The following is a 13,960-nucleotide window of genomic DNA, read 5'->3' as shown; positions in this document are numbered from 1 at the left end:
CATAAATAGATATTAAGTATATATTCGGTGTTTTCCCTTCCGTCAGTAAATATTGTCAAAAAAAAAAAGAATCATAGGCTACTACCTGAGTCTCATGGATGTTGCTCAATCTACAAAACGACAGGGCGTCAAACTTTGAAGAACAAAGGGTGCTCTGCCTCGACGTCTCTCTGCTCTGTGTGATGATTGGTCTGCCTTTTTAAAATAAAGCAGCTGATTGGTCAATGTACTTGTCAGTCACTGAGATAACGTTTCCAATTGGTCCAAATCGGCCTTACTTAACTCACGTGCCTGTTCTCTTCCTTGAAGGCGGTGCCTGCTAGCTACCGGTAGAGAGGCTTGTTGTTTATGGTTGTTGTTGTGGGGAAAGTACTACTAAAAAAGTACCAAAACTAGTCCTACAAAATGGGAACCCGAGATGATGAATACGACTACTTGTTCAAAGGTAATTTCTTCTTCAAAGGTGGACGAAAGACGGCGCCTTCGTCCTCTTTGTACCACTTCGCTGACAGCAGCTGAAACTGAGGAAGTCAACTAAGCCAGCTAAAGTCAGCTCTGCTACACGATAACATGATAGGTGCTAACTCCGTAGCCTCCACTACTGTGTGTTGTACATTAATTATAGCAGCGTATACCACACCAGTTCCTCTTCCGTAGTAGTGGTAGTAGTAGTAGTGTTGTCTCTGTGCTCGTTAACCGCTCGGTCATTTCTCTGGGTGCATGGGAATTAGCAGGCTGACGTTAACTTACTGGACTAAGCGGCTATATAAGTAGCTAGCATGCTAACGAGCTGCCTGGCCTCGTTTAGAAAAAAACAATCACCTGACGTTAACTTGAAACGACATGATGGTCAATAGCTGCTGAGTGACAGAAGGGATGTATTGATACTGGCCTAATTTGAGAGTTATGGAAGCTAAGGCCACTGAACTAAGTTGTCAAGTTGTAATGCAGCGGACACAACCGCTCCCTGGTTTCTCTCTCTGCTGCTGCTTCTTCACGTTTTATCAGCATCGTTGGGTTTCTGGAGAGAAGCAGTTAAAACCTAAAGCAGGAGACAGAGGCAACTATAAAACACACTCTGAAACTGAACAAATGGTGACTGTTAAATCCTATACAGTCTAATGGTTAGATTGTAAAACGGATGTAAAACAATGAATGTGTTCAAGTAATCAGCGCATCCCTAAGCATGATGGGAAATGAATGCATTGCATATTAAAGTGAAGTCTGAGTAAAAACAGAAGTTAAATTAAAAAAAAGAAAAGAAGGATTTCTAAACCACTATGTATGCTTCTGTACTGCACTGTTTGTCACATTTTGGTTGTCATTTACTATCTTAAATGTGTTAGTTTTCACAGACTGAGCTGCAAGCCTAGCCTTAGCATGATAGTTAATCAGTCATATTTTGGTTTTTGCTGTGTTGTTTTTGTTCCAGTTGTACTAATCGGAGACTCTGGAGTGGGGAAGAGTAACCTGCTGTCCCGTTTCACAAGAAATGAGTTCAACCTGGAGAGCAAGAGCACCATCGGGGTGGAGTTTGCCACCCGCAGCATCCAGGTGGATGGCAAGACGATAAAGGCTCAGATTTGGGACACAGCTGGACAGGAACGCTACAGAGCAATCACCTCTGCGTGAGTTTGTATTTTTTAAAGGTTTTCTTTATTTATATGACATGAGGATATAGTTGCTGTACTGGTCTGCTTTTCTTCTACCACCAGGTATTACCGGGGTGCGGTAGGGGCCCTCCTGGTTTACGACATCGCCAAGCACCTGACTTATGAGAACGTTGAACGCTGGCTGAAGGAGCTGAGGGACCACGCTGACAACAACATCGTCATCATGCTGGTTGGAAACAAGAGCGACCTCCGCCACCTCAGGGCAGTGCCCACTGATGAGGCTCGAGCCTTTGCAGGTAAGTGTTGCAGCTAGGTGAACAACACTTGCATTTAAAATAAAGCAATGCAATTGAAGGAACAATTTGTAAAACTCAAACAAATAACACCTCATCGGTTTGACCACTTATACAAACTATTTATTTGACCAACCCTTTGTCCACTGTTTGTCAAACCCAGAAAAGAACACTCTCTCATTTATTGAAACATCGGCCTTGGACTCGACTAATGTAGAAGAAGCCTTTAAGAACATTCTGACAGGTAAAAAAAAACACAAATTAGATAATGAACCGTTTGCTATAAATCTCTATGGTTGTGTGACTTTTAATTATGCTTAACTGTTACTGTTTCCTCTCCTAGAAATCTACCGTATTGTATCGCAGCGGCAAATATCGGACAGATCTGCGCACGATGATTCTCCAGGCAACAACGTAGTGGACATAAGTGTCCCCCCAACAATGGACGGACAAAGGGGCAACAAACTCCCTTGCTGTCAAAGCCTGTGATACTTGTGTTTTTCTCTTCTTGTTTGACTCTCTGTCAGTCTTTCCTCTCTTCGCCTCTCGCTTTACTTCAGCTGTCATGCTGCTGTCAACATGAAACCCTCATTGGCTCAGCGCTCTCTGATCCAAGATTCTCGTAGCTGACATTCCTTTTAGCTGGTTTCTTATTTGTTTTTTTTATTTTTTGTTTGTCTTCTTGGTTTTGGTTTGTGTCTGTATAAATCTATGAACTCATAATAGCCCTGAGAAGAGGGAGGTTTGTTTGCTATCATGAGGTTTATCCCAAAGCTGTGGTAAACTAAATTTCTTTTTAATTATCCAGTGATACGGTCCTATTGACCTGTTCCAGTTGAAGGAACAGTGAGGGATTAGTCATCCTCTTTATGCTCCAAATGGTTTCTACTCATCTCCTTTTCTCAGCCTGCGATGTTTTATGACATGAGCTGTTAAAAGTGGAATCACAGTTTCATGTCTAGTTGATTTGGGTATAGAAGACGGCATGAGTAGGTAATGCATTAATACATTGGAGAATTGATGTAAACTTTGTCTGGGGTTGCTGGATCCCTCTTTAATTTGAATTCCCCCCTCTGAGCCCAGTGCCCACTGTGGCATTAAATTAGCATGAGCCAGGGACCAGACTGGCTGTGACTGTCTAACTTAATATGGGCAAGTGTGAAACAAATGAAGTGTGTTTATTTGTGTGTGTGCATGTGTGAGTGTGTGTCTGTGTGTGTTTATCTTAGTGCACGAAGATACCAAAGGAGACAGATGCAATCAGTGTCAGTTTGGGATTTCTTATTTATGCACGTTCAAGTCTGCTAACACTGCAGACCATTACTGAATTTGGCAAATCCAGTCCAGGCTATTTGGAGAAAAAAAAAAGTGAAATGTAACGTGTAATGCTACAGAACAATGGAACTGAAAATGTTATCAGCCAGGGACACAGCTACTGTCTTGTTTCTTTCTTGATTTGGCTCAGGACAAACAGTTAAAGCAGGCTGTCTCAAAACTGAAACTCTTCCTTGCACTTATGTCCAAAAATTTCAGTGGAATAAATCATCTTCTATTTTTAAATACACTTGTCGTCTTTATTAGGTGATATTTTCCTGTTGATTTTTTTGTTGTTTTAAATGCAGTTTCCCCTTGTGTGCCTTGAATCTAAATGTCATATCTGCTGTAGGAGAATAGAAAGATGTGAACATTTTCTACTTGAAAACATTGTGTCAAGCCACAAGCAGTTGCTACCTGGGAAAATGGAACTGAAATTCTGAAATGCAAATTGTTTACATGGTTGGCTGAAATGCCATGTTCACCCATCGGTTAAGAAGTGCTTCCATGTGTGATTTTACACACCATGTCTATTGAGATAGTTCCCATTTCTTTGAATAATAGGCTAAAAACCAGCAAAGCATGCACTTATTTTGCTCCTTTTACACGACACAGGGATACTGACGCATTAATAAACCTAATTCACATGAAGCAGACGTATTTATTTTTGGATCCATTACTCACTCAGTGTGCCCATAACTTAGCACTGTGTCTGCCACTGTTGTTTAGCAACTGTGACAGAGTCAGTGGAGCTGTTTGCACACACTTGAGCCTCACTTGACAGGCTGCCTTTACAAATCCACACATGATAGCCAGACACCTACAAAACACTTCACTGCCTTCATGCATCATTTCTTCTGAATACTTCATTTCCATTAAAACAAATGTGTATTCAAATAAAACTTTGAACAATAATAACAAGTATGTACGCCACTTGTTCAAACTTATATGATTTATCACATAGCATACAATGGCATGCAATAGTTTGGGCACCTCGAGTCAAAATTTCTGTTACAGTAATGTGATCAGTCAAGCAAGTGAGAGTTTAAATGATCTCTAAATGCATGAAGTTAAACGTGAAACTGTGTTTTGCAAGCATATTATTTTTGTGTTCTACAATTTTAGAGTGAAAAAGGGAAACAAAGCAGCACCCCTTTTGCGGATCCCAGCCATGGCAGAAGTGTACTAAAATTTGTGTTTAAAAAGACAGCCAATCGAGAGCTCCCACCTGGGTTGTAACTGATGACAGACACTTACTGTCTATGTACTTACAGAACAGTTTACACTTACAGATTTACATACACATTTACAGATTTATATACACTTACAGATCTTTGCAGATTTGTCTTCACTTGCTAATCTGAATACAGACAAGGATTTGTTTTACATATACAAATCTGATGGCACACACAGTTACACATTTGCAAATAATACCTCCATACACAACAGCAAAAGAGAAAACACAACAGCAAATCAGAAAACACAACAACAAATGACTAAACTGTTTTCTGATTTGCCGTTGTGTTTACGGTAGTCATTTGTCGTTACCAACTGATTAATCCAGGTGTGCCTGACCATTGTTGTGAGGTCAGACACACCTGGATTAATCAGTTGGTAAAATAATGTTAGACAGGAAATAAAGGAGCTGGCTTATTTCAGGAAGTAGTGGAGCTGTGCATAAAGCCCATTCTCATCAAGATTGATTTACTGTATTAAGTCTGTGGTGCCAATAAGGCCAGAAAACAATGCACCCCAATGAGGCTATTTTTTTTTTCCTTTACTCCTATCACAATGAAACTTTACACAATGAAACTATACATGAAAAGTAACATTTTTTGTATTACAAGTTTCTTGGAAAATTAATTTCTCGTCTGTCGTAAAACGCTATTTTGCCTGGACTATGATTTTATTCCTTGAACCTGTGGCCCCTCCCGGGATCTGAATTATTCACCATAACAACATAATGAACTCGTCCGGACGGTGTCGGGCCGTCCTCGGCTGGCCAGCCTGTGGTGTCGATGCTGCGATCCCCGCTGAGGCAGACAGCTGATGATGATGAGCCTGTGGGCTGTCTGTATTTAAAGCCCGGGGAAAGCGGAAGTGTGGCCCGCTGCCGTGTGATAGCAGCTCAACACCTCCCGCTAGCTGAGCTGAGCTGAGCCGAGCGGCGGAGCGGCGTCTACCACGGACACACAGACAGACACACACATAAAGAAGCATGAAGCGAGGAGCAAACAGGAGGAGAAGAGGCTGACAGTGTCTGTCACCGTGCAGCACTGACAACAAGTCGACACGGGGGTGAGTGGACATGTTGTTTTCTGCTTGTATTTCCCCAGCAGCGCAGCGCTAGCTCTGCCTGTAGCCGCTGACAGCTTGTAGCTAGCAGGCAGTCCAGCTGTGACGGACACAGACACCGACCCACCGACCGACCGAGCACGTTTATTTATCGGACAATGAAAACACGTAGTGGGTCGGTAGTGATAACAAAATGGACGTAATGCTTACGTCTAAACTATATAAACACTGCTGCACACAGACAGTTTGTACCGCCACGCATTTTTGTCACATTATGATACAGACATGACAGTCTGGATCGGAGCTGTAACATCTGGCTGCAGCTGTAACGCTGCTAACTGCTGATAGTCGGGATGAAAATGAGTTAAGGTGTCAGCTAGGTAGATTTTTTAAATGGTGTAATAGCAGAGGACATCAGTGTTATTAAATAGTGGTTTACATTCAGTGTCATTGAAATCAAGCTTCTCATCTGATTAGATGTGAAAATGGACTCGTCTGTGTGTTGACATGCATCACTAGGTTTGAAAAGATTTGTCTCAGTTTTGGGCCCACCCTTTTGTTTGTCTGGGGCAGGGGATGGTTCCTCTTAATCGTGCCTAAATGCAGGGATACTCTAACTGTTTGTAATTGATTTGGATGAGGAACTTGTTATAAAGTTAAAGTTCAGGTTCAGATATCCAGTCTCTCACAGCCTTTCTGCTTTGTTTTGTTTTTTGTATTGTCTGCCTCTATTATGTCTGGATTTAAGAACCATAGTCTGGTTAAGAACAGACAAGTTGAAACAGTCTATCATTTACATATTGTGGTGGCAAAAACTACAAACAGGAAAGAAGTGTAACTGAAATATGTAGAAATGTTACACTAGTCAAATAACTGTTGCAGATTGTTTTGAGATCATGTTTTTTTTTGGTCCAAAACCTGTACAAAATGATGTGTGTAAATTCTTGTATCAATTATCCATAAGAAGATAAACTAAAGACACAAAATCTCATGAATGAACACAGGAATTTGTGCACCATCTGCCATGGTAAACCTCCTTTCTGAAAAACAACACAACAACAGCACTGTGAGCACAAAGGATGTATAAGGAGTGTGGTGTAATGCAGCGACGTGTACAGAGCTACAGTTGGAGCGTCAGGCCTTATATGAACAACAACAACCCAGTATTAAGCCTGACCAATGCACTGGTATGGGTGGCTCATTAGTTCCATAATAGTTTTGTAGAAATGTCAGCATCCCATATTTGAAAAACAAAACAATTTTGGGGGTATTTTTTGTCATTTAGGTTAGATTAGATTACTTTATTTAGTCCAGAGGGGAAATTTAAAATGCCATGAGACATACAGTATCGCCACCACCACCACCACCCCTTAGTACTGGTATAAAGACACAATAAATATATAGATAAACGTGCATTGAACCTACTGTCTCTATTGTCTAATTTAAACATTGCACTAACGAATGTCACGTGTACACGCTACAGGCTGCAGCAGTTCAGCTGTCTCTTTAACTGTCTTATCTTTGGTGAGGGGTTATCTGAGGGGAGACAGCTGTTTATCAGTCTGCTGCACATCACACTCGCTGCCACAGACCATCACACTTGCTTTTACAATGCAGATGCTTTGGGGCAAATTGGCCCACCTCCAAACAGACTAGCTTTCTTTTAAATGACAAAATGTCTGTTTAGATAATCTTAGTTATTCCCCGATGGCAGGAAATCATTGGTCCATGAGTCGCGCTTTCAGATGAATTCTGTCCAGACATAAAGCCAGAACTCGACCGTATCAACGAAATCGTAATTATACAAAATCATAATATTGTCACAGAGATGCTGATAATGTAACTGCTTGATATGAGTGTTATTGCTTTTGTTACGGTATTCAACTCCACTCATGTTGAAACAGCCAAGCAGAATATTGTTTCACTTAGCTGTAGTATAACCTTCCTTGAGGACTGATCATAATATTTTGATGAGCCAAATAACATATAATATCTTGTCTCATTGCACTAGTTTTTTTAGTCTGCAGCTTACAGCATCTACATTTCTTTATCTTCTATTAGCATGTTTCAGTACTCGCGAAACTGAATGTGAAAGTACTTGTGTTGTGAGGACTTTTAATTCATTTCACGCCAATTATATACAAAGTTATTAAATTCTATTTATTGAATCAAATAGAAACAGTTGTAGGTGGTAAAGGTGGTGGTAGGTGGCTACTTCTAAAATCCTGCGGGGTAGTTTGAGCTATAATAATCCATCATAATACATTTGTTCATTCATATAATCTGACACACAAACTACAAAGTAGCTCATGAGTTGTAAATTAAGCGTGTTGTGAATGTGTTGAAGCAGAGGCATAAAATAGAAATACCCTCACTAAATTCTACTTCAGTACAGTAAAAGCTTGTTTTTATGCCACAGAGGTTCATTATATTATATTCTAACGGTGTCTCCTCCTCTCTCTCGGTAGGAAGTGTCCACCCCCAGCCCGTGGAAGGTCAGAGTTCCTGCTTCCTGCTCCCTCCTTCATCCCAACAGGCCGACCCTTCACACCTTCGCCGCCATCTCTACACTGTAACCATGACGACAGGCGGGTGTTGCCACCTGCCTGGCTCTCTGTGCGACTGTGCCAGCAGCACGGGCCTATGGAAGAGCGTGGAGGAGGCGAGTGGCGACGGTTGCCAAGCGCTCTACGTCACCCAGGTCACGGCCATGGATGGACGGTTGTTGTCCTCTGTGCTCAAACCCATGAGCGCCCAAAGGTGAGACTGCTCCACTCTGACCCATCTCATAAATCCTGTTTCTTCTATTGATGCTTCCTTGTCCTGATTTGTTTTTATTTTCTTGAGCAGTTTGCACTTTTCTTACTGTTTGTTGTATTTATAATAATCACATACCATGTATCATACAAATGCTTTTTACAGTTGTTGTTGTTTTGATATTCACATCTGTGTGTTCTGTGTTCGAGGTTCTCCTCGTACACTAGGTGTTTATCTTTGTAACTACATAAACTATAGGCTTCCTCATTTTCTCTAAATCTTCTACGGTTTGTTATGTCATATTAATATAGCATCTATTGAATCACATTTGGGTGGTTGTTTTCTCAGATTGTAGCCTCTTTAACTAGATTAACTCATTTTGAGGTTAATCTTGGATTTGTTAAATTCAAAAAGCCTCTGCTCCCATTCAGATGTCTAACAAATGGTTTATATGTTATTATGTAGTCATTAGCAGTTCTAAGTGTTTATTCATGTATTTTAGTACTGTGCCTAATCTTGCCAACACCCATGAAGGCATGCTAACAGCTAATGAATGACAATATAGTAAAATACAGATGTTAACAAATGGTGACACAACATTAATAAAATGTCCTTAACTATGTTTGTAACTTAATGTTAGTATGTTATAAGTAAATATTTATAGACATTTGCTCGGGGACTTAGACTGCCCCCCATATGTGTTTATGGTAGCCTGTGTATTTTCCCATTAGCTTCATGAGTATTTGATCCTGGTTTGTAATCAGTAAGAAAACCACCAAGTGTTGATACACACAATGACTGTGATCATATGATTCTGATGAGTGAAATACTGATGAATCGGGATGTAATGATGAATCAGACACAAATTGAAGTGCTAGGTTTTCCTTTCTCAGACGTTTCTCCAGTTGTCATCCATTAACTCTTGAGTTTCTTCGCTCTATTATCCCTTCAGCATTTTAAAGCTGCAACTGTCCTTGGTTTGAAAATGCAGTTTCAGATTAAGTCGTTTTTATATATATTAAAAAAAATTCTCATTTTGTCACAGTGATGGTCCCATCTGTCGTATTTGCCATGAAGGAGGCAACAGTGAGAGTCTCCTGTCCCCTTGTGACTGCACAGGCACATTGGGTGCAGTGCACAAGAGCTGCTTGGAGAAGTGGCTGTCGTCATCCAACACCAGCTACTGTGAGCTCTGCCACACAGAGTTCAGCATCGAGCGCCGACCTCGGCCGCTCACAGAGGTAACAAAGGTCAATGCCCTTTGCCTTGTCTGCATCAATCTTTTCTTCCAGTTACTCTCATTGGCAGAGCTTCTCTATGTGAGCAGCAAATGTATATGTGAATTTAGCCTTTTTCTTTTTCCTACATCTCATCTCTCTGCTTGCTTGCTTGCCGTCTTATCACAGTGAATCATTTCTGTTCTTGAATCACGTAAGATCTCTGAACTGTCTCTGTGTCACCTCCCACAGTGGCTGCGGGACCCTGGACCTCGCAACGAGAAGAGGACACTATTCTGCGACATGGTGTGCTTCCTCTTCATCACGCCCCTAGCAGCCATCTCGGGCTGGCTGTGCCTGAGGGGCGCTCAGGACCACCTCCAACTGGGGAGCTGGCTGCAGGCCGTGGGCCTCATAGCCCTCACCATCGCCCTCTTCACCATCTATGTTCTCTGGACCTTGGTAAAAATGAATCCATATACATTAGTTTGAAGCATTGCTGTAATGCCGCCCCCTTTTAAAAATTCTTGGAAATACTGAATGTCCTAACTTCCTCTTTTCCCACTCGGTCATCTCTGTAGGTGTCTTTCCGCTACCACTGTCAGCTGTACTCGGAATGGAGAAGAACAAATCAGAAAGTACGTCTGCTCATTCCCGAAGCCAAGGAGTCTAACTCTTCCCAGCATTCTCTGCTCTCTACTAAACTGATGAAGAAGCCTGCCAATGAGAGTATTGTATGAGACCAGCTGATACTAACAGTGTCTTTTGAGTATGAGGGCTGATTCTCAGAGCGTCATGTCAGCCAGCAAGACTTTCAAGAAGCACTTGTGGGCCTTTTCATGTTGCTTTTTTCTTTTTTTTTTATCAAATCCTTCTTCGCCCCATCGGTACTTATTTTTTTCACATTACATTTTAAAAAAAAGAAAAGAAATGGTGTCCTTGTGGGTGCAGAACAGAACAGGTTTGGATGGCGTCTGTCTGTTGTCAGGCCGGGTGTTGACCAGGCTTATGCAAAGGCACTGAAGAACGGAGCAGAGCATGAAAGTGACAATCTGCAGAGACATGGACTCAGTCTCATCATTTACGATGTGATGATGACCGCTAACAGTGGAAAAGGAAGTAAGGGATGGACCAAACTAACTTGTTTATTGGATTGTGAAATGTTCGAATGGTTGTTCTGCTTAAGTTTCAACAACCCACAGAAAGTTCACATGAAACAAAGACAGAAGCAGGTCGGTGTGTGAACTGCTAGATGCATGTCATATCTGGGCATGCACTCAACCTACTTAGGCCTTGTCCGCTCTGCAGAGCATTGCCCATCGAGGAGCTATTTCAAGCACTTATTGAAAAGCATAGCTCTTCGATTATTTTGATTTATTTACATTTAACAATCCAGATGCCAGATGGATTTTTTTTTTTTAAATTTTGGCACAAGCCTGCTGGGACGTCTTTCGGTGTTTTTGCTGCATCTGTTTTTACATGTCACCCAAGAACGGATGGCAGCGTAACGTTAGTAAAGCCAGAGATTGTGCAATAAACCACTGTGGACATGGAGGTCGTCAGAATACATGAAGAGACCTCAAACAACATGCACAGTCATGCATGCAACCACTGACAATACTTTTGGGGGATTTTTTTTTTTTTTTTTTTTTACTGTCAGTGTATTGTAAAATCATTTTTTAAACCACTAAAGAATGAGCAGATTTACTATTCCTACTGGAGTAGGGTTTAACAGTGTCCTCATAGAGGTTCTTGTATTGTCAGCACTTAACAAGTAGGTCTTTATATTTATATAGATCGATAGGAGACTCCCATCAAAATGGCTTTTTAGAGGAACATTTCCACAAGCGTTGTTCAGTGGCTGATACTGTGCACTTAGACATCCTTTTTAATGGCCTGTTGAAGTGCTTAATTTGTAGCCATTTGTTTAGTTTTGTTATTTTAAAGTGATACATATTGCTTTATGTATGTACTCTTCAATGATCACAACAATCAGGGATATTGAAACTTCTTGCAAGCTTGTGTCATTCGAGTTCTACGTAGGAGTCGATGTTTAGTTTCTTCTGTCCTTCAAACACAAAACGTAACCCACCAACAATGACTCTCAAGGCGGATACATTATGCAAGCACCACTAAGGCCAAAATCTGACTCTTAGCTTTGTTTTGTATTTTCTTTCAAGCAGGCCGCTAGAAGCTCGCTCGCTCGCTCTTCTAAGTCCTTTTGATGAATGTCGTCTTTTTCGCAGGTGCCAACTTTTTTCCTCGTTACGTTGTGATGTTACTGACCAGAATCAACTGTGTTAGCAGTTTGGGAGAGTAGAGAGGATTCACCTCGCTCTTTTGTACATAGTGGCGTGCAGTTTATAATCAAGTCGCTTGGAGGGGCAGAAAAACACAGACCACAGAGTCTGTCCGTTTTCCGGACCTCCGTGTTATGATGCGGTCCACTTTTAAATGTGCTCTATTCCATTTAATTTGCGTTATGAGGAGACGGTTAATTGCCTCTTGATCACACAGTGGGATATCCACAGAGTGAGAAGCTTGAATATATAAAAACCCCAGCAACACTTGTGGTTGGTGTTAACAATGTTAACAGATGGGTAACAATGTTAACACCAACATAATTCAGTCTGATGACTCACACACATTGGCTTTAGAAATACATCATTATGGTATTATAGGTGTTACTATAGGTGTGCAATTAAAAATACCTGAGCTATCTACACAGGTGGCATTGGGAGCAAGCTTTAAATCTAATGATAAAAAAAAAGGATTTTATTATTATAAACTCAGTTTTAATTTGAAAATAACAATCATTTGTTTTTGAATTTTGTCACTTGTATTTAAATTGTTTACTTTTTTTTTGTTTCATGATTCGTACTTCCTATTTGCTTTTTATTTATTTTTTATTAGATGGAGTCATCTTGTAGTAGAGGCAAAAGCCCAGAAGTCTGAATTTTATTTACACTTAAAACACACAGATGGGTGATAATTAAAGGGAAAAGTCATCATGCAGGTATTGTCAGTCCAAAATCTGATGATGTCGGTGTTGGATCTTTGGATTGGGCCGTTGTCATCCTGGAAGAGACCATGCATTTTTCAGGTTCTTCCTTTAATCAGTCACTCATCTATTGTTAATTAATAACAATCAGGTTTGAACAGTATTTTACTTTAACTGGTTTGTGACGGACATGCTCCTAAGGATGGGCCGATGGGCCGCATGTCACAAACAACTTGTATAAAGGGTCAAGCGTTGGTTCTTGACTGTCACTGAGCCTAAATGCAATATTTGTCTCTTCCTCCACTGGGTTGATTGTCGTCGTTGGGGAAACCTCGTGATCGGAAATGACATTACAATTTTAGTGGCTGCTTGTGCAACATGAGCCACAGGAACAGAGTGTAACTCAGTAGTGGCGTTTGGTGGGAAATTGACACCACATCTGTTTGACAGCTGACAGTGTGGCATTACCAGTGAGCGTTTCCAAGCCCCCCGGCCTCCTGCCCTGTCTACACAAACATGACACTGCGGAACATTTAGCTCACGGTGGGTTGCCCCACATACCGCCCCACTTAATCGTTTGTTTGTTGTTTTTAACTGATCTGAGAACAAAGGATTATATCCTGCAATACTGCGATGCACCCGGGGACTCATCTGCCTTTACAGGCTTATGAGTCATTTGATCATCCATGTGTTTACTGTTTGTCATGAACAAGGCTTTAACTCCAAGGGATCTATGGATGCACTGATTTGAAGCGATGTAAACAGGCCCATTAATTTCAAAGTCGCTCGAAAACACGAATCAGCTGAATTTCTAAGTTAATGTTTTTTGATGGTGTGTATTGTATTGGAAGTATATACAAACTTTGCTGACAAGTTATGCAACACTGCTCCTTCTCTAGCTACCTTCCTGTCCCCGCCAGCTATCAGATCTGGTTTCATCAGACATTTACCATGATGTAGTAATGACTTTATACAAACCAAGAAAGGGATTATAAATCATTGTTTTCTCTGTTTAGTTCACAAATGAACATGTAGATGTTACTTATGTTGTGTTATGTTCTATAACATGTTTGTAATCTTTTAATTCTACATGTTTTTTTGGAAGGTGGGAATGTTTGTATGTGTCATTTGTTCATTCTTCAAGTATTCACATTTTAAATACTATGATGTGTATGGTGTGCTGTGGAAAAAAAAAAGATGTCTTCACCAAAATCCTGGTACCTGCAATCAGCCAAGAATTGTTTGCAAAGCAAATAAAAAATGTTGATAAATTATTATTTTTTCTTTTGTCTCTATAGCAGTATTAATGTGGAGACTGGTGTGATTATGTTTTCGTTTAGGGCTTCACCATTGTAGACGCTTTGTACACTGTTTGTTTACAGATCATCCTCTTAGGCCAGTGAGGATGAGGCATCATTACTTTAAGTCTGTTTTTGACCACAGCTTTATGTAGCTAGTAATCCTGCTGGA

At 40.8% G+C, this 13,960-nt stretch overlaps 2 protein-coding genes across 3 annotated transcripts; both read left to right on the top strand.

Moving 5' to 3' along the window:
• The first annotated feature begins 305 nt into the window (after window positions 1-305).
• LOC146988484 (ras-related protein Rab-11B-like) lies at window positions 306-3,466 on the top strand. Its single transcript, XM_085773870.1, has 5 exons — window positions 306-445; window positions 1,433-1,628; window positions 1,716-1,909; window positions 2,070-2,150; window positions 2,250-3,466. The coding sequence occupies exons 1-5, from the start codon at window positions 406-408 to the stop codon at window positions 2,393-2,395; spliced, it is 657 nt and encodes a 218-aa protein (XP_085629996.1). The 5' UTR covers window positions 306-405; the 3' UTR covers window positions 2,396-3,466.
• Window positions 3,467-5,167: 1,701 nt separating this feature from the next.
• marchf2 (membrane-associated ring finger (C3HC4) 2) lies at window positions 5,168-13,283 on the top strand. 2 transcript variants are annotated; one of them, XM_085773864.1, is made up of 5 exons: window positions 5,168-5,518; window positions 7,984-8,275; window positions 9,318-9,513; window positions 9,742-9,951; window positions 10,071-13,283. In XM_085773864.1, exons 2-5 carry the CDS (start codon window positions 8,094-8,096, stop codon window positions 10,227-10,229), a joined length of 747 nt encoding a protein of 248 aa, XP_085629990.1. In that variant the 5' UTR covers window positions 5,168-5,518; window positions 7,984-8,093; the 3' UTR covers window positions 10,230-13,283. The 2 variants fall into 2 exon arrangements, with proteins under 2 accessions (XP_085629990.1, XP_085629989.1); XM_085773863.1 differs by having other exon boundaries at window positions 5,271-5,518; window positions 9,318-9,522; window positions 10,071-10,448.
• The last annotated feature ends 677 nt before the right edge of the window (window positions 13,284-13,960 follow it).

This window comes from Trachurus japonicus, chromosome 4 (assembly GCF_045865225.1).
Source record: "Trachurus japonicus isolate A0001 chromosome 4, Traja_1.0".
NCBI lineage: Eukaryota > Metazoa > Chordata > Actinopteri > Carangiformes > Carangidae > Trachurus > Trachurus japonicus.
This window is presented reverse-complemented; position numbering and strand designations above follow the sequence as displayed.

Excerpts from the sequence above, each read along its gene's own strand:
- LOC146988484 (XM_085773870.1), top strand. The coding sequence starts at position 406 with ATGGGAACCCGAGATGATGAATACGACTACTTGTTCAAAG. Across the intron at positions 1,910-2,069 it reads TGAGGCTCGAGCCTTTGCAG|AAAAGAACACTCTCTCATTT; the intron begins GTAAGTGTTGCA and ends TGTCAAACCCAG. Across the intron at positions 2,151-2,249 it reads CTTTAAGAACATTCTGACAG|AAATCTACCGTATTGTATCG; the intron begins GTAAAAAAAAAC and ends TTCCTCTCCTAG.
- marchf2 (XM_085773863.1), top strand. The coding sequence starts at position 8,094 with ATGACGACAGGCGGGTGTTGCCACCTGCCTGGCTCTCTGTGCGACTGT. Across the intron at positions 9,523-9,741 it reads CGCTCACAGAGGTAACAAAG|TGGCTGCGGGACCCTGGACC; the intron begins GTCAATGCCCTT and ends CACCTCCCACAG. Across the intron at positions 9,952-10,070 it reads TCTATGTTCTCTGGACCTTG|GTGTCTTTCCGCTACCACTG; the intron begins GTAAAAATGAAT and ends TCATCTCTGTAG.